Source organism: Scaptodrosophila lebanonensis, unplaced genomic scaffold (assembly GCF_003285725.1).
Source record: "Scaptodrosophila lebanonensis strain 11010-0011.00,11010-0021.00 unplaced genomic scaffold, SlebRS2 tig00001418-arrow-arrow-pilon, whole genome shotgun sequence".
In the NCBI taxonomy this organism is placed as follows: Eukaryota; Metazoa; Arthropoda; class Insecta; order Diptera; family Drosophilidae; genus Scaptodrosophila; species Scaptodrosophila lebanonensis.
In genome coordinates, this window is record NW_022060744.1 from 1,469,209 (window position 1) to 1,487,690 (window position 18,482).

At 42.2% G+C, this 18,482-nt stretch overlaps 5 protein-coding genes across 5 annotated transcripts; 2 read left to right on the forward strand and 3 right to left on the reverse strand.

Moving 5' to 3' along the window:
- Positions 1 to 156: 156 nt before the first annotated feature.
- On the reverse strand, positions 157 to 1,848 carry LOC115633396 (vitellogenin-3-like). Its single transcript, XM_030530839.1, has 3 exons — positions 1,665 to 1,848; positions 1,340 to 1,599; positions 157 to 834 (listed from the first exon to the last, which is right to left on the reverse strand). Exons 1-3 carry the CDS (start codon positions 1,846 to 1,848, stop codon positions 157 to 159), a joined length of 1,122 nt encoding a protein of 373 aa, XP_030386699.1.
- Positions 1,849 to 7,054: 5,206 nt separating this feature from the next.
- Positions 7,055 to 7,655, forward strand: LOC115633397. Its single transcript, XM_030530840.1, has one exon. It carries the CDS (start codon positions 7,055 to 7,057, stop codon positions 7,535 to 7,537), a length of 483 nt encoding a protein of 160 aa, XP_030386700.1. The 3' UTR covers positions 7,538 to 7,655.
- Positions 7,656 to 9,418: 1,763 nt separating this feature from the next.
- Positions 9,419 to 10,492, reverse strand: LOC115633426 (glycine, alanine and asparagine-rich protein). The gene has a single exon (XM_030530886.1). It carries the CDS (start codon positions 10,490 to 10,492, stop codon positions 9,419 to 9,421), a length of 1,074 nt encoding a protein of 357 aa, XP_030386746.1.
- A 4,345-nt stretch (positions 10,493 to 14,837) lies between these two features.
- LOC115633398 (glycine-rich protein 5) lies at positions 14,838 to 15,401 on the reverse strand. The gene has a single exon (XM_030530841.1). It carries the CDS (start codon positions 15,399 to 15,401, stop codon positions 14,838 to 14,840), a length of 564 nt encoding a protein of 187 aa, XP_030386701.1.
- Positions 15,402 to 15,868: 467 nt separating this feature from the next.
- LOC115633315 (probable tubulin polyglutamylase TTLL1) lies at positions 15,869 to 18,270 on the forward strand. The gene is made up of 5 exons (XM_030530745.1): positions 15,869 to 16,332; positions 16,386 to 16,588; positions 16,650 to 17,032; positions 17,098 to 17,438; positions 17,933 to 18,270. Exons 1-5 carry the CDS (start codon positions 15,998 to 16,000, stop codon positions 18,132 to 18,134), a joined length of 1,464 nt encoding a protein of 487 aa, XP_030386605.1. The 5' UTR covers positions 15,869 to 15,997; the 3' UTR covers positions 18,135 to 18,270.
- The last annotated feature ends 212 nt before the right edge of the window (positions 18,271 to 18,482 follow it).

Genomic DNA, 18,482 nt, shown 5'->3' on the forward strand with positions numbered 1-18,482 from the left:
AACAAAGTCTACTTGTAAAACAATAATCTTTATACTCAAAATATATGATATGTTTTTATTAAATATCACGACCGATCGAATTGAATGCGTGCAGCAGACTAAGAGTGGAAACAGTTCACATGACAGCTAGTGGGCTCCATCCAACCCATACAGGTATTACTCACAACGCCCGCATGTGGTGCCAACTACATCTATGGACCCTTCACCAGCATTTTGTCCGTAGGGCCGACGCGAATTCACATCCAACATGTAATCGCCCTTAATGCTCATTGGGGTGGAATAGCCCATTGGATAGGCCATGCCTGGGCATTTACCTTCGCGCAAACTGCTCAGCGAGCGACATCGGACGGCCAAGAAGTTGTCTTCGTTTCCCGGATAGATGGACTCCTCAAAGTATTGCCAAGCTCGCTCATGCGAGCAATCCAAATCCAGCGCCAAGCAGCCAGGTGCGATGGGACCCAGGCCGCCGGGATAGAAGTCCACATCGCCCAGTGGACCGCGCTGGCCCACCACACCCGGGCTGCTGTGAATGATGTCAATGAATGCGGCATCGCCACGCAGCAAACCGGACAACACCTCCCCCTCGTTGAAGCACGGCTTGGCGGGATCTAGGCCCGTAATGCGCCTCAGACTGCTGTTGGTTAGTTCTTGATAGTGGCGCCCAGCAGAGCCCACTATATGAGCGCCCAAGCTGTGGCCAATCAAGTGCACCCTCTCAATGGGTACTATGTGGGATAAATGTATAAGACCACGAGCCAGGTACTCGCCAATAATTTCCGTATTGAGTGCCGACCAGACGTACAACGTATCTATGAAGCGTGCCACGTCGAGTGCCTGAAATGTGAAAGTAACGCCAGCCCGATTATTAACCATCCTTTCTCTCTCGAAATAGCCATGTCTCTATGAACACAAAGATCGCAGAAAACTGTATACAACATTTGGCGTCTCTAGGTCTTATAGTCTGTGAGATCCAAGTGTTCATACAGACAGACAGAATAAGAATATATATATTTTTCCTTCTGCCTGTTACAGTTTTTCCCTTCCCGCAAACCTAATATACTCTGGGATCTTTTAGGTACAGAGTTCAAAAGTTGTTGGTATAACATGTACTTTTAAGATGGTCGGCCTTTTGACCACGATATAAGGTCTGCAATAAATTTAATCTGCATAAAAGGAGTCACATACCAAGTTTGCTATCCCTAACTGTTATATCCCAAAACATCTAGTATTTCCCTAGAACATGGGATCTGAGACGCCTACTCAGATGCATTTCCTTCTTTACTCTTCAGGTACAAGGTACGCTAACTTCTTGGTGTGGTTCTTTGGCTTAGCCACTCACCACAAAATTAACATCGCCGCGACAATTGTAGGCCTTCTCGAACGCATCAATGGCCTCCGAGTTGTTGATATTTGTGGTCCAGCCGGTGGCCAAAATGACGACCTTCTTCTTCGGATCAAAGTTTGGACTGCGCCACATTTCTTCGGCTGCGAGCAGCGGGAAGCTATCGCGGTGACAGTTGTTTCGCAGCTGAAAATGCATGCGACTGACATTGGGTTGAACCTGGGACTGTATAATACCGGTGGCTACAACATTGGAGCCTAGACAACGGCGAGGCAGTGTCAATCAGTGTTGGGATCAATCCTCGGACAGGCACTCTACTCACATAGCTTATTTATTACGCTGATTGCGAGAGCAAGCGGCACACCCGCCACATACTGCTCGGTCTGCAGAGCCAGCTCCTGAGCTGCCTGAGTGATGTTAGCCAGAGGCAGGCCCGGCAGGGTCAGCTGAGCTGCAGCCAGAGGCAGCAATATGGCGGCCAGCATCGGGAAGTGTGACAGCAGCATGGTGTGTGGTAAGTACTGGATGGCGTACTACCATCGCAGCCCTATTTATGCACAGAATTATGAGGGTGTCTCCGCCCACATGCAACATGAGTTGTTATCTTTCTAAATTGAGCGACAATATACCCCCATTGGGTTAAAGGGGAGTTTCTTCCACTCAAAGAGTGATATGCAACGGAGAAAGTTTTTTTATAAACTATGCCAATTCTACCCTCAAGTCTGCAATAAAGTTTAGCGCTATGTTTAGTCCCCTATTCTGAACAAATAGATCACAAACTTCCTATGGGTATGTTGAAATGGCCCCGAAAATATGATCCCGAAAAGTGATCTTAAACATATATTCCACTTTCAGTGTGATTTTTATTTCGGGGAATAACGCCTAGCTAGACACTGCATTGCCTGAACATTATATATTTAAATATTATCATAAAATGTGATTTTAAAAATCAACCGAAAGACTTAAGCCTGACATTCAGCTCTGATATTATATAGATCGGTTTTCACATCTCAAATCTTCATCTCACCCACTTCAGATCTGTTAAAAAACCGTTTAGGATGCAGAGACTTTGGGAATTACAAAATTATTTCGTTGAAATAAGTACCACACCTATAACGTTATTCTTCCACTTTAAAAGCTACGCTATTTTTGTGGTTGTGTGTCAGATACAGGAACAGAAACCCGCTTTGGCTTCAATTAACGTGTTTGCTCGATTTGTTGCCCAAAACTGTAGGTATGTTTACACACATGTCACACATGAGTTGCTGCCATGTTTTCTGAGTTGCATGTTTTCATTTCATCCAGATGGATGGATCGACAAACAGACGGATATGTCTAGATCAACTCGACTCAAGGCAAGGCAGTACAAGCTGTGTATGAGCGCAAACGCCTAAGCAATCACATAAAATGTACTTATTTGTAGAACTGAGGGACGCTTCAGTTTAAAAGATAGCTAGACGCTACAAGGAAGTTTATGGAACGGGACGGAACAGAAAGAGAGACGAAAGCTTAGAAAGAGAAGCTCCAATTTCGAATCTTCGGAAAATATTCATTTTAAATTAGAAAATAAAGAAAATATCAAAGAAGTTGATATATGGTTGATATATGGAGGGTTAGACGTCTCACATTAAACTATCTTAATTTCAGGGAAAACAATTAGAAGCCGGGTGTCCCAAAAAACACATTTTCTGCGTATTCACATAAGGCATCTAATATTCAGAAATATATTACTCCAATTGTAAAACAGCAGCCCCATTTCTAGGAAACTAAGTGCGTGGTTGATTATATTTTACTCCTCCACCATCCCAATCCAACCTAAGCGAACCCCTTTGCCAGGCCGACTATTAATTCCTCGAGCTATAGAATGTTTCGAAAACGCTGTCTTAGGTACGGTGCAGAAATAAAGCTTAGTGTCAAGAACTTGTTTATTTTTAAAGATTTGGTGGCAATTTGTTTTAATGATTTTTATAATACCTGGCCATAATCTGCACCAAAAAGAAAAGAACAAACACATGACTCGTTCTTCTCGTTACGTTACTCATAGTAACAGACATATATATTTTATATAGCCGCACCAATAATGTCTCTCCATTGCCATTGAAGTGCACATATGCACATGCTCATTGATTCGCTAACCAAACGATCCACACCCGATCTTTGTTACTAAATTCGTCAACACAAAGCATTATCATTCATTCGTGACCTTCAAATTTTGCAACATTGTCAGATTTGACAGCTACCCGAATATATAGTATATTATAAACATGTCGTCTGAGCGCAGCAATAAAGCCTCATTGCAAAGTCTTAACTAAATATGTTTAGTTGTAAAGTTATGGATGAAATCATGTGGGGCTCTCATATCAAATACCCTACACCATTTTCCTTGAATTGATAGCAATACCCAGCAATTTGTTGAAGAATAGTATCGCTGAGTCAGTCCTCAAGAGCTAAAGCGCTATTAAATAATAGCATCCAATATAAAACGAGAAAGGTAACATCTTAATGGTTATTTCACGTAAAACCAACGAAATACCCTACACCCTTTTCCTTGAATTGATGGAAATACCCAGCAATTTGTGGAAGAATCGCGTCGAAGAATCGGTTTTGCTCAGTCAGTCTTCAAGAGCTAAAGCGCTATTAAATAATAGCATCCAATATAAAAGCGAGAAAGGTAACATCTTAATGGTTACTTCACGTAAAACCAACGAAATACCCTACACCCTTTTCCTTGAATTGATGGAAATACCCAGCAATTTGTGGAAGAATCGGATTTGCTCAGTCAGTCTTCAAGTGCTAAAGCGCTATTAAATAATAGCATCCAATATAAAAGCGAGAAAGGTAACATCTTAATGGTTACTTCACGTAAACCCAGATGTCATGAACTAATATCGAATATGATACAAATTCGGCAGCCTCCAAAAAAAATATTGGCAAATGTATTATACTTTCATGGACCTCCCACCCTCCGCTTACGAAACTCACTTATCTATGTGGGCATTTGGCAACAGTAGCAGCAAACTATTTGGCTGGTCTATATAAATATTTGCTCTAGCTATACCCCCGACATACCTACATTTGTACGTAATTCATTCATACTGATATATATATACTATAAATATACACATACTATATATGTTAGTAGACTCGCGTCGTATTATGAGATACATAACAAGTTGGTCTTTGTGCAATCTTTCGTACATACACACACGCTTTTCGGAGCTACAGCTACAGCCAGAGTCTACAGCTCTGCTTCGGTAAGCTCAAGCGTGTCACGCACCAGCCCAATATACCCATTCCCCACTTATACCGACCGTAGACCCGCATTTCTTATACTCATATTTGCAGTCTGCTATTGACTGAATTACGCTCTTAATTGCTCCCAATTATGAACCAGCAATAACACTATCCAACAGCTACTTGTATTTTGGAGTCGTAGTCATTTTTTCACGACTAACATTATATTATGAAGTGAATAGAAAATACTAAGAATACAGAATAACCCACTACCACAGTCCTTCAACTCTAAGAATTGTTAATATAACAATATAATAAAGTAGGCCGATTTTGGTGAAACTTCAAGCCATAGTGAGGCATCATATAAAACCTAGTACTTGTATTGTGACGGAATTATGGTTAAGAAGGAAGTTGTTGGTCGGGCCCTTTGTAGCTATACAGTAAGATATAGTGCGCCAATTTTGAAAAAACTTCAGACTATAGTGAGACATCATAAAAAAGTCATGAATATAAATAAAACATTGTAAGGATATTAAGATAAATTAAGAAGTTGTGCGTAATCGGAATGTTTTTTACCCTGGTCCTATAAGATATAGTGCGTCGATTTCAATGAAACTATAGTGATGCATCATATAAAGGTCATAAATATCAATAAAGCTCTGTACGGATATTATGACGAAGCCTACTCAGCTTATCGTAATGAGAATGTTTTTGGTAATACAGAGGCATTGAAAAAGTAAATATTGTAAATATAAATTGTAAATAAATTTGGTTATCATAATTTTCAAACAATTTGTTGTGTCAAAACTTGGTTTTAGCACCGATCCTTCCTTCGGCATCTTTATAATATAATACTGCTTTCTTGCTCCTCTTATTCAAAAGCTCTCGATATTCATAAAGACGGACGTCTGTTAGTGCGTAGGTTTCTTTCGCGTCTTCATACTGATAATATATACCCAGATCATGGACTAAGTATTTGCCATTTTTCGTTGCTGTTAGTGTTGCGAATGCGGAAGCACATCATACATTTGTGGCGAGTTGCAAGTGCAAATTAATGGCCAAATACTACGAACACAAAGAGATATTTACGGGCTATACATATGCGAGTATGGACAAATTGTTGCTTTCAGATATACTTGTATAATGGAGCGAGGGCGTTCGAGAGTATGGTAGATAGTTGGATGTATAAGTATGTCTTTTTAATCAGCATGTCAAACCATGCTCGCTATGTTCGTCTGTATGAACGCAAAGTTCTCGGCATATATGGGAGGTAGAATCACAAAACTTGTTGAGCAATCGAATGCTTCTATTTTGATTCCAGCTATCTCTCTCTCTCTCTCTCTCTCTCTCTACTCTAATCAAGTCACCATTATTGGCTTTTTTAGAACTACTGTAATACTCCGAATTAATCGCTACAGCCTCAATATGTAATAGTGCATAAATATTACTTATCGTCCGATCAAATCTAATTGAAATATCATTTGTTGCAATGTCACGCAGTTCTGTTTATTTTGCATAAATCAATCAAAAATATTACCTAGAACATAAATAAATCGAATTCCCGGGACAGAAACACGTTGCGAATTCACGAATTCAATATTTTGCCGAACTGACAATTGTGATAGACTCGTAGCAGTATCAGCTGAAAATGTGTGTATTTCTGATTAATAATGTGGGAGGCCTAATGTGAGGCCAAACGCATACTAATGTGTGGCATAAAGAAACAAAATACCGATTACAAATTACACATGTGAACAAATTTGGTGAACATTTGTTGCAAATGTTTACCCATTTAATGGCCTATTTTTCAGAAGATATGGCAGGGTACTCAGGTCTCAGCAGGATGCCAATAAAATTAAGTTTTTGGCAACACACGTCATGGGGCAGGGCAGGAGCTGTATAAATTATAATGCAATCGAATGTATCGCCGAGTTATATTCATGAAGGCAGCCATGTAATGCTGATGTGTTCGTATAATCACAAATTATCGGTATGCTTGTCTGTGTGTATTGAGGCGAGCCTTTTACATCACAGCCAATCAAAGAGAAGACAGGCACATTCAACGAACCTTCAATACTCTTCACAGGCATATCAACAATTCTATACAAAAGATATGATTTGTAGTTGCCGGAACCGATCAATAAATCGACAGTGAAGGAACAATTTCAAGAGATCTTTTCAACTCCAGTCGCTTGCGGATTGAAATTGTACTTCGTCCAAGCCCACAGTATTTTAAAGAGTATAGAAAGCCAACGAGCCGAATAGTTAGCTATCGCTGGTATTGCTTTTTTGGTTGTTGTTGTTGTTGTTTTCGTCGGTTTTGTTATTGTTGTGGGTGAAGAGAAGGAAAACGAGGAAAATGTGTGCGAAAACAAAGTATATAAGTGGTACATGGTTTGTGGAAAATAAATCAGTTGACTTAAACCAGTTCGCCGTTTCGGTTAGCCCAGCTCTCGAGTACTGAAAAATCTTTGAAGGATGCACGCCCATTGGTCCAATCTGACGAAGCTCTGCATTGTGCTGATGCTGCAGATCCAGCTATCGCGTCAGAGCTATGTCGGCAGTGAACTGCACGCCCCCAGTGTTCATGGACTGGCGGCCGGTATTCTGGGAAACTTTGCGGGCGCTCAGAGTGGTGGGGAGGCGCTCCTCGGCCTGGAGAGCGGAAGTCCGTTGAGCTCAGGACATGAGGAGGTCAGTGAGCACGAGATATCAGGGGCGACAGACTATGGCTATAGCGGTGGCGAGGAATATGCCGAGGCGGCTGCCAGTGAGGGGCATGAGCAGTACGAAGCACCCCAATTTCTGGGCAAGGAGTACGATGCCATCGAACATGGCCATATCGGCGGCCTGGACTTGGAGCTCGACAGTAAGCCGGTGCCAGGCATTGATCATGGCAAGAATGCCTTCAGCTATAGCACGCTGTACGAGTTCAAGGATCGAGAGCACAGCTTCCATTGAGCAGCATACATGTCTCTAACTGGTTATAGGTTTGCTTGCACTCTTTAGTCCTACATTGTTTTTTTTTTCTCGACGCGTATTTAGTATAAACAATAAAAAAACGAACAGAAAGCTGCAAGTCAGAGTGCAATTATTTTGCTTGGAATAGGAATCGTTATGTTGTGGGGATCTCAAGATTCCCAGTATGCCGAGACTGTAATCATTTCCTTGACACATATGTATCGTAGTAAACGGATTTCAATCAAATTTCAGAAAATATTTTAGATAAGGTTTAAAGATTACTGAAGCATATGGCTAAGACAAGTCTACAAACCAGACCAAACACCAAGGTCTCCTTAGCTGTGATTATTCAAACGTTCTCGACGCTCACACAGACGGACAGTCGGAAATGCTATTTATAACATTATGCCATTATCACTTATAAGTAGAATAAGTAAATCTATTAAAAAAAAATTAAGAGTTAAACGTATTAGCCTATCAGCAACCACTTCAATACGTGATACTTTGTATACCCTGTACCCGTAGGTAAAAAGGGTATATTAGGTTTGTGCGAAGAAGGAAGCATCTCTATTCTGAATCAGCTGACGATATAAATCGATCTAAACATGTCCGTCCGTCGGTCCGTCCGTCTGTCTGGATGAACGCAGGGATCTCAGAAACTATAAAAGCTCGAATAACCAAAGTTGGCATCCAGATTCTCCTAGGTCCGAGAAAGGACGAGTTTATTTTATTTTTTGGAATTTCCCCCCCTTCCCAGGCGACATAATTTCGTCAATACCGTCCACATTTCAAAAGATACATTAACCAAACTGCAAACATTGCACAGATAATTTATACATAATAATCTACTTTTGTTTCAAATTTCATCTAAATCGGTTAATTCTAAGAAAAGTTATTAGCATCAAGTTCGCTCTTCTTCTCCTTTTGCTTCTGCTAGGGGCGCAGATACATCAGTGTCGGAAGTTTCCCTGGATACAGGGTATTTCACTGTCGGGCTTGCTCGACTATAGTGTTCTCTCTTGTTGAAGGTCTGTAATAGTGCGGTACCTAGGCAGATTAAAAACCAGCCATTGGAATTGGAAAATGGATCTACAGAATTACATTTTTTGATCCAAGCTGAGGTATGAGTTCGGGTTAATAGCGGGGTAGGCATGCGCATTAAAGTATTGATTTAAAAGTAATTTTTTATCAAGCAGTACACCTTGATATCTGACGCTGTTTTCCCACTTCACAGCAACAGAATTAAGATACATATAGCCACTTGGAAGGTAGATACTTTTCAACTATTTTATTGCAGTTGCAAGGGTATACCAATTAGTCTATAACCAACACCAGCAGATCGTGGAAAAATTCGTAAAGCTAGTAGAGGTTTCTTTTATCGTCGCCATCGTCATCATACCGGAATTTCCATGGCCACCAGTAGTTTGGCGCACGTTCACATTAGCATCTATGTGCTAATTCGTAGCTCACTAGAACACTATGAACCCGACATCGGTGGAAGAAAAAGAGGAAAAGAAGAGAAAAAAAAACCCACAGTGACACAACGTTAAGCGTTCCGGTTCTTCATTACGCAACTTTAACACATTTTTTAAATAAGGTCAAAACAATTTGAAGCCTACTTGTATTATACTTAAAAGGAAGAGGGCATTCATTGCTATTTTATAGGTATTTTTATTACTTGTGTACACAGCAATTATATTGCAAATAACAAAAATAAGCAAAGTACTCGAACTAAACATAGAGATTACAAAAAAAAAAAAAAGGACCACAAAATTAATAATGAGTAGAGAGTGGGGGACAGTCACGCCTTTTTATCGTTAGGCGTAACTACAATGGTATTCGTTTCGTTGGAATTGGGCTCGCAATCCCTCGGATAAGCGCCTAGCAGCCCAATTTTTCCCAGATGCCGCCGCTCTTCCAGCCACCATTGTTCCAGCCGCTGCCACCACTGTTCCAGCCGCTGCCGCCATTGTTCCAGCCGCTGCCGGCGTTGTTCCAACCGCTGGAAGCAGCCGCCGAAGAAGAAGCTGTGGAATAGGTGGTGGCTGCCTGTGGTGGGGGGCCATACGACTGGCTGGGCACATTATTGTAGCCAGCACCGGCACCGCCCTCATCGACAATCAGCTTAATGGTCTTCACATACTGCTGGGGCTGCGGCTGTGGAATGGCCTGTGGCACCACAATTGGCTGTGGGGCAGGGGCGGGTGCTGGGATGCTATAGCTGATGGGTGCAGGTTGCACGCGTACGACGGGCTGTGGTGCGGGAATCGATATTGGAACTGGAGCGGGTGCCGGAGCGGGAGCTGAGTAGGTGATAGCGGGAGCCGGAGCCGGAGCTGGAGCTGAGTAGGTGATGGCGGGCTGCGCGACGGGGGCCGAGTAGCTAACCGCCGGTGCAGAATAGGTAACAGCAGGGGCCGAGTATGTGATGGCGGGTGCGGGCTGAGGTGCAGGGACGCTCACGACGGGGGCGGGAGCAGGTGCCCAGCTTGAACCGGCGCTAGAGCCAGCATAGGAGCTCGAGTAGCTGCCACTGTTGTAGCCACCGCCAGAGTAGCCGCTAGAGCGAGCATAGGACTGCGGCTGTTCAATGACTTTAATGACTTTGATAACTTGCTCGCCACCATAGCCGCCGCCATAGCCGCCGCCGTAACCGCCACCATAGCTGCCACCACCGCCGTAGCTGGCACCACCACCATAGCTGCCACCACCGCCGTAGCTGTTGCCGCTGTACACTGGCCGGCTCGGCTGTGTATAATATCCCTGATTATAGCCACCTGAGTAGCCGCCGTTGCCGTAACTGTAGCCGCCACCGCCACCGCTACCACCGGAACTACCGCCTCCCAGTCCACCGCCGCCAAGTGCCCTTAGAAGCGCCAACTTAGCACCAAGCAGCGCCTGTGCGGGTACTGTGAGTGCCAACAAGGCAACTAGAACACAACAGTATGCTTTCATCTTTCGTTGCAATGTGTGTGTGTGAGTCTCTCTATTTGTATGTATGTGTGTGTATGGTCGTGTGTGTGCTTCCAGGGCCTTCGCCAAAACTAAACTGATGTCCCAAGCATCAATACGCACAAATTTATAGGCCAACCGGTGTGTGAAGTCTCTTGATCGCCGGAGAGGCTGTGACAACCGCAGTGTGTGTCGTTCTAATAATACCGAAAAAAAAAAACATCGCCGCGCCCCTCGTTAGGCGCTCAATTTGGGCTCTTCTGGCATCGACGCCGGCACCGACGCCGGCACCGACACTGACACGCACAATGCGCACACTGTCCCAGAGTCGGGCGGTCAGTCGCGCAGTCGCGCAGCCGCGCAGTCGCAGTCTTTAGTTTCAAGTCGTTCCATGCCCCTGCACCTCGGTCTGGTTATCATTTGGCAAACAAATAGTCTGTTGTTTGTTTAATTCATAAATATGTATATAGTCTCTACACATGTACCTTCATTTATCTACTCGTATATACATAGTATTACTGAATAGCACGCCAATACTGAAACGGCCCAACCTAACTAGCCATCCATCCGTCCATCCATCCATCCAACAGACAGTCAGTCAAGCAGTCAGGTAGTCAGTCAACTCAACTATTTAACCATAAAGTGAGATATTTTACCGCATCTCTGTGCAAACAAAACGTGCACGCGCTCTGCTGTACACCGTCAAACAATTCGCAAGATGGATTTCGTGGGCCCAGCTTCAGTGATTCCCAAAATCATAACTACAGTACCTATACGAATATGCGAGGCACGTTTCAGAGATATAGATATACTCAAATAATGGAATTGGTGCTATAAAGATACGATTTCCTTTCGTTATATTGAACCAAAGCTATTCAAGGAATATACAGCATTTACCATGTTTTTAGTACGAACTTGTCCATATCACTCGACTCGATTTAGAGATTAGGTCTAACTTATAAATACCTCGGATACGAAATCATGATGCATCAAGGAGGTAATTATACTTTGAGGGAATTGTGGACCGACTGTTTCTATGACAACTATACGATATGGCCGATTTTGTGAAGAATTCAAAGTAAAGACAACTATTATATAAAGACCTTAAATACCATGTTTAGTTATGATAACGTAATATACATACAAGGATCTTTGCACTGATCGTTCTCATTGTACAAGTATCTGTATATTGAACTGATTCTGATGAAACTTGGTTGGACACCATAGACAAATCAAAATACCAAATTTATCTTTAAAAGCAAAAAAGTTTATCGTCTATGCTTGATTTTTGCACCGAGCGTTTCTACGACAGCTAAATAAGTATATATAAGGCTATGTATAATTCGTAATCAAATAAATTTGCAAATGTATAAGACAAATCTACTTAAGAAATTTGGTTACCGTAGCTCTTATGGTGGAAAAGTTATCGCGGTTCATACAGACGAACAGACGATCAGGCATGTCTATATGGACTCGCCACGAAAAAAAGTAAAAGTCTTCAAAAATAATTACTCAGAGAACAGTCCTCGTACATACGTGTTCGTATACATATGTAGAGCTGTAAATATACTCAGACTTATATTCACATATTGACATTCATTCAGCGCACTCCCTGAGCCATCTAGCTTCTATTGTAGGTATATATCTCCATACACAAGTATATACATATACATACAAACATACATAACTACACGTAGCATTTGGAGATGATGTGTTAACTCAGCTAACTCGGCAAATAGTAAATCGGTCGGTCTAAGATTGTCAACAAAGTTAACGTTGCGGCTTGGAACGTTTTTTTTTTTTTTTTTTTTTTTGACTGTGCGTAAAGGGCATTATTTCTAAATAAACCTACTGTTTAGAGCATATTAGTTTTATGCTTGAATGGCATGCTAATGTACATGATCTGTATGTATGATCTGAAAACCGATTGTTGTTGAGACACATTTCGAGGACATTACGAGCTTTGAGTTGAAGTTTAGACAAAGCATAGCCAGAAAGAGAATATTCAAGTCCATGCAGGCAAGCAAAGCAGTCAATAAAGTTATATAGTTGTGTCATAATACAGTTTTAACTGGAAGCGGTGCAAATAAATCTAGTCAAGGCTCTATAATGAATGATTTGTGAGTTTCTAAAATGTGGTAGAACATGTCACAAAAAAATGAAAATATATCGCGCATACTTGTATTATTAGCTTCAAATCAAACCAATACGATCGCATTTACTGTGCAATTTTTTGCAGTTAGTTAGATTGCAAAGTTTTTTTTTGAAGTGGGGCTCCTCAACAGGTTTTTACACCCAAGACTAGAGAGAAAAGTAATTTTTTTGGTCTAAGAGACATTGCCTAGGAATACCGTTCATAAGAATGGTGGCGTGGAAGAACATACTCTCTCATATACATAGGATAGAAAAAGACATATTTATTACCAAACAGAAAACACAAAAATAGCAGACCATATGTTATAGAAAAGTCAACATACCTACTATTTGTTACTTTCGCCTTTTAGCTTAACCAAATTATTAAATTTCAAACTAATTGCTTAATTTGTAAAATTTGAAGCCATGTATGGTTGTTTGTAAGAAACTTAATACGCAAACAGATCAAACAAGTCTACTTACCCCAAGCTAACTCTAATGGTTGAGAAGTTATCGAGGTTCATACAGACGGCTAGGCAGCCGATCAGTCTGGCTTGCCAATATCGATTCGTCACGTCATGATGATCATATATATATATACTTGTATGCCTACAACAAAGTGTATAAACAAGTTCTTGATTAATTATATTATTTGTATTTTGTTAAATATGTAGAAATCCACTTTTTAAACATTTTTATGAAGACTTTTTCACTATTGATAATACAGGTAGGTGTTCTACCAATATTGACACTAACACTGACGTACAAGTATAACTACATAAGCAGTATTTTAATTGACTCATACCTCCGACTTTGTATGTCTACGATATAACCACTGAAAACATACTTGGGAATTCTAGTCAATTGTTGTCTTCATGAATGATTGATTCATACTTGATCCCAGAATAGTCAAGCATGAAGAATGGCTCAAAATTGCAATCAGTCTGTTTTCTATATAGATATATCTGAGATGAAAGACTTGGATGTTATATACAGAATTAAAACACCCCTTTTAAACCCTGTACCCGTAGGGTAAAAAGGGTACATTAGGTTTGTGCAAAGTATGTAACTTGCAGAAGGAGGCATCCCCGACCCCATAAAGTAATATATTCTGAACCAGCATGACGAGAGAAATCGATCTAGACATGTCCGTCCGTCTGTCTGGATGAACGCAAGGAAGTCAGAAACTATAAAAGCTGGAATAACCAAATTTGGTATCCAGATTCTCCTAGGTCCGGGAAAGTACGAGTTTATTTTATTTTTTTTTTTTTGAAAACGGGTACAGGGTATAAAAATATTCCATGGGACTATATTTTTCGCTTAATTATTTCTTGAGTGTTCTGACATAATATCATTCATCATTGGATGAACGATTTATCATAGTAGGTATTATTATTTACAGCAAAAGTTCTGTGTTCTGTTACTGAAGCATATCCCAAAGATCATAAGGCACCTCCAATTTATGAAGACTCTTAAATTTGACCAAAAATCGATTTCGAATGAAAAGTACATTTTTGCGTAGCACTTTTTATGAGAAATTCCCTTGGGCTTACGAGCCAAAAAGTTTACAGCCACACATCTACAGCTATAGATCTAAGCAGTGTCCCCCCCCCCCCCCCCCCCCTTCAGTAATAGTCGGTAAAGGCAATAAAAAATCAGCGTTGGATGAAACAATGCGTTCCGATGTTTCGGGGCTTAGCGCCTCATTACCGTGTTATGCCATTGCCAGTACGCTGTGTTTGAAATTGGTTTTATATTTCGACACATTTTTAGCAAGTCGATATGAAATGCTCTTGTGGCTTTATGTCTGCAAGTAGTTGCCGGACACTGGCTAAGTGAATGTGCAAATAGGTGTTGGGGGAGAACGTGGGCGTGGCACGCGGGTGATGCTCACAATTCAATTGGACGTTTTGAAGGTCAGCCTTGTTAGATGGTTGCATGTTTTCCGATTGTTTGCTATTGAGACTTGCAGCAAATTGATGCTACTAGGTGTGAAAAAACTATTCGAAAAGTGTTGGTGGGGGGTGCCATTGAAATTAAAGCTATGGGGGCTCTGATAATTATTGCCCAGCAGCGAAACACGGGAAGCGATTAAAACTATACGACTTTATTTACATTTTATTTATGTTCGTTATAAAATTAGGAATACAAAAAAAAAACCGCACACATTAAGATTAGCATTCAAGTGTAAAAAGTCCATTTCGTTATGCCATTATTAGCACCAAGGGCCGCCACCAAGACCAGCAGGGGCCCCATAGCCCAGACCGAAGCCGCCTCCAACGCCATAGCCGCCACCAACGCCATAGCCGACTGGCAGCGCCGAAGCACCGACGAAGCCGGCACCGCCGGCTAGCACGGGAGAGGCCACGGATGTCACTACTGGTGTGACGACTGCCGATGTGGAGACGGCAGGCAGGGCAGCGCCGGCAAATCCACCGCCGTAGCCGCCATATCCGGCGCCATATCCACCGCTATATCCACCGCCATAGCCGCCAATGCCACCAATGCCGCCGCTGCTGGGTACCACCGATACCTTGATGACCTTTATAATGTTCTCGCCGCCGTATCCACCGCCATAACCACCGTATCCGCCGCCGTAGCCGCCATATCCCCCGCCGTAACCTCCGTTGTAACCACCTCCATAGCCATTGCCATAGCCCACTCCGCCTCCACCAACTGCTCCAGCACCTAGCAGCAGACCCAACTTGCCAAAGGTGGCCTGGCTCGGGGTCACCAAAGCAGCGAAGAGGAGCGCAGCGGCGTAGACGTATAATTTCATATTTAACCTTTTAGTCAGACTCGGACTGGGACGGGATGGCGACACTTCGATACTTGCTGGTTCACTGTTCAACTCTGCAGACCGACCGCGACCATTTATAGACCTCTGTTGGCCCGTAAAGACAATAACCGCATATTGTTCTACTTGGCGGCTGCAATGTGTGAAACAATTACTCAATGGCCGAGGGCCATTTGGCGACCCAAGCACTCGTATAAGGCCGACGGCACACACACAAATATGCCAAAGTCAATAAGCCAAATAGTACTCGTATTTGGTCTGTTTGCAGTTCTCGCTTACCCAGAACTGTGCGACTAACTTGTGATTGAATAAAATTAGCGGTCTATTTTTGTTTGTCAACAATGCAGTGTGCTTTTTCCCTCGTAACCGGAAATGGCCTAAAGTTACGGAGAACATTGCTTTATCTATCACTGCTCACTAAACTTTCGGCTCTAAGCAAACTAAATACAAAAAATATAAATTCAAAAAAAAAAAAAACAACAAAATCAATAAAGTCTTCTGTTAGCACCCTTTGACTGCCTACTGTTCCAAATTGTGGCGCGGCCAATCATACATCTATCTATGGAGGCTGCCTCAAAATGACAAACAACAACAACACCTACGGAAGTCTCATCAAGCTACTGCAAAGCTATCACCACAAGACTGACATCAAAGCCAGCACTAAGCCAAACACTTTGTCGCAGAACAACATCAAAAAGCAAAGGCAGGGGAAGAGAAAAAATGTGAGGGCTTCACAGAAGCAACTGCTTTACAGCACCGACTGGGAGAAGTCGGCACTTGTGAATAATTTCCGTAAGCGTGGCTGGCAGAACGTACCGCCCTCCGATGGTGAATGGAACTTCTATTGGGCAGGCATACAAAATTGTCGTTACATTTTCTGCGTTGATCATCCCTATCGCATGCGCAACGATCAGTGAGTTCCCTAGCATTTAAACCGATCACTCACCGTACCCAGACCCCTTCTAGGATGATCAACCACTTTCCGAACTCGACGGAGTTGTCACGCAAGGACCTGCTGCTGAAGAACATTAAGCGCTATCGCAAAGATTTGGAGCGCAAAGGCGATCCATTGGCCGCCATGTATCCGACTGACGACAGCAAGCTGGGCATAGGCGGTACGCGCTACATCCATTTGGACATAATACCCATGACGTTTGTGCTGCCCGCAGGTAGCTACGAACCACCACCACATCCGTAGCGTACCAATTCAGTTTCGCATCGCATCCGCAGATTACAATTTGTTCGTGAAGGAGTACCAGAAGAGTCCAAGCAGCACCTGGATTGTAAAGCCGTCCAGCAAGTCCCAGGGCGTGGGCATCTTCCTGGTCAATAACCTTTCGAAGCTGAAAAAATACGCCTGCGATGCTCGCACCCTCCATGTACCACACCTCAATCGGGCAACTTGTGTTATCTCCAAGTATATTGACAATCCCCTGCTTATTGGCGGCAAGAAGTTCGATTTGCGACTATTCGTGCTGGTCACCACCTACAATCCACTGAAGGCCTACCTCTACAAGGAGGGCTTCTGTCGCTTCTGCACCGAAAAGTACGACCAAACCGAAATCGATAATCTATTCATGCATCTCACAAATGTCAGCATACAGAAGACGAACGTAAGTATCTCTCCCCCATCCTTTCATGACCACATTTCCATGTGCTCATCTATTGGGGCTTGCAGAAAGAATACAATGACATACATGGCGGAAAATGGCCCATTCAGAATCTCTGGCTCTATTTGGACAGCATTCGCGGCGAGGGTGTCTCCGTGCGACTATGGTCTTTGATTACAGAAACCATACTCCACTCCCTGAACGCCGTCGCTCCAATGATGGCCAACGATCCGCACTGCTTTGAAGTCTATGGCTATGACATCATTATCGATAACAATCTCAAGCCTTGGCTAATCGAGATCAACACCTCACCTTCGATGCACTCGACAACGAACAATGATCGCACACTCAAGTATCGTCTAATCGACAATGTGTTGGATGTCGTATTACCGCCTAGTGGTCTTCCGGAGTGAGTAGTTAGCCCCAATCCCATTATCTGAGTCCAATCATCTGAATATTATCTCTATGCGATCATCTGATTCCCATCATCATCTCAATCCTATCATCTCGATCTTAGTTCCATCATCTCAATCCTATCATCTCGATCTTGATTCCATCATCTCAATACTATCGTCTCGATCTTGATTCCATCATCTCAATCCTATCATCTCGATCTTGATTCCATCATCTCAATACTATCATCTCGATCTTGATTCTATCATCTCAATCCTATCATCTCGATCTTGATTCCACCATCTCAATCCTATCATCTCGATCTTGATTCCATCATCTCAATCCTATCATCTCGATCTTGATTCCATCATCTCAATACTATCGTCTCGATCTTGATTCCATCATCTCAATCCTATCATCTCGATCTTATTCCATCATCTCAATCCTATTATTGTAATCCCATCGGAATTCCGCCATCTCTTAAAACTCTGCCCATCCATTCATCAACAGCATCCACTGGGACAAAACCCCGGACAAAGCTGCTTTGAGAAATTTTACTCTATTGACGTCAGAAACGGAACAGCGCTACAAGAGAATAACCGGCCAATTACGCAAATCCAAAGGAAGAGCGATCACCGATATCAGGAAACGCGTCCTGGTCCGAAAGCTGGCCCGTTCCAAGCCCAACAATCTGACCAGTCGAAAGAAGTAATAATGATCAATAAGCGTACTAGGATTGGATTCTCAATTATCGCATTTAATTCGTAACTTAAATGTAAAAATATTTCAGATAGATTTCGTTATTTACAAATTGGTAAATAGTACAAAACATAATTGGTATCTTTCAAGAATTTTTAATATAGCTACAGCTATAGCTGCCAATACATACTATATGTTATATATATATATCGTATGTTCGTCCGAATGTTTAAATAGTTCGTTCTTTTTTTTATTTTGTCTTCTTTCTTTCGTTCGTTTTTGCTCAAAATATTTTGTTAAGTAATTTACAAAGTCAAAGTCAGAGTAAACAGAACAATTTTAGTTTCACTTATAAATACAT

Bases quoted from the DNA above. Each gene is read 5' to 3' on its own strand.
- LOC115633396 (XM_030530839.1), bottom strand. From the start codon at position 1,848: ATGCTGCTGTCACACTTCCCGATGCTGGCCGCCATATTGCTGCCTCTG. The intron at 1,600-1,664 runs GTGAGTAGAGTG...GCCGTTGTCTAG, and splicing joins CAGCGTAATAAATAAGCTAT to GCTCCAATGTTGTAGCCACC. The intron at 835-1,339 runs GTGAGTGGCTAA...TTCACATTTCAG, and splicing joins GCGGCGATGTTAATTTTGTG to GCACTCGACGTGGCACGCTT.
- LOC115633397 (XM_030530840.1), top strand. From the start codon at position 7,055: ATGCACGCCCATTGGTCCAATCTGACGAAGCTCTGCATTGTGCTGATG.
- LOC115633426 (XM_030530886.1), bottom strand. From the start codon at position 10,492: ATGAAAGCATACTGTTGTGTTCTAGTTGCCTTGTTGGCACTCACAGTA.
- LOC115633398 (XM_030530841.1), bottom strand. From the start codon at position 15,401: ATGAAATTATACGTCTACGCCGCTGCGCTCCTCTTCGCTGCTTTGGTG.
- LOC115633315 (XM_030530745.1), top strand. From the start codon at position 15,998: ATGACAAACAACAACAACACCTACGGAAGTCTCATCAAGCTACTGCAA. The intron at 16,333-16,385 runs GTGAGTTCCCTA...GACCCCTTCTAG, and splicing joins TATCGCATGCGCAACGATCA to GATGATCAACCACTTTCCGA. The intron at 16,589-16,649 runs GTAGCTACGAAC...TCGCATCCGCAG, and splicing joins GACGTTTGTGCTGCCCGCAG to ATTACAATTTGTTCGTGAAG.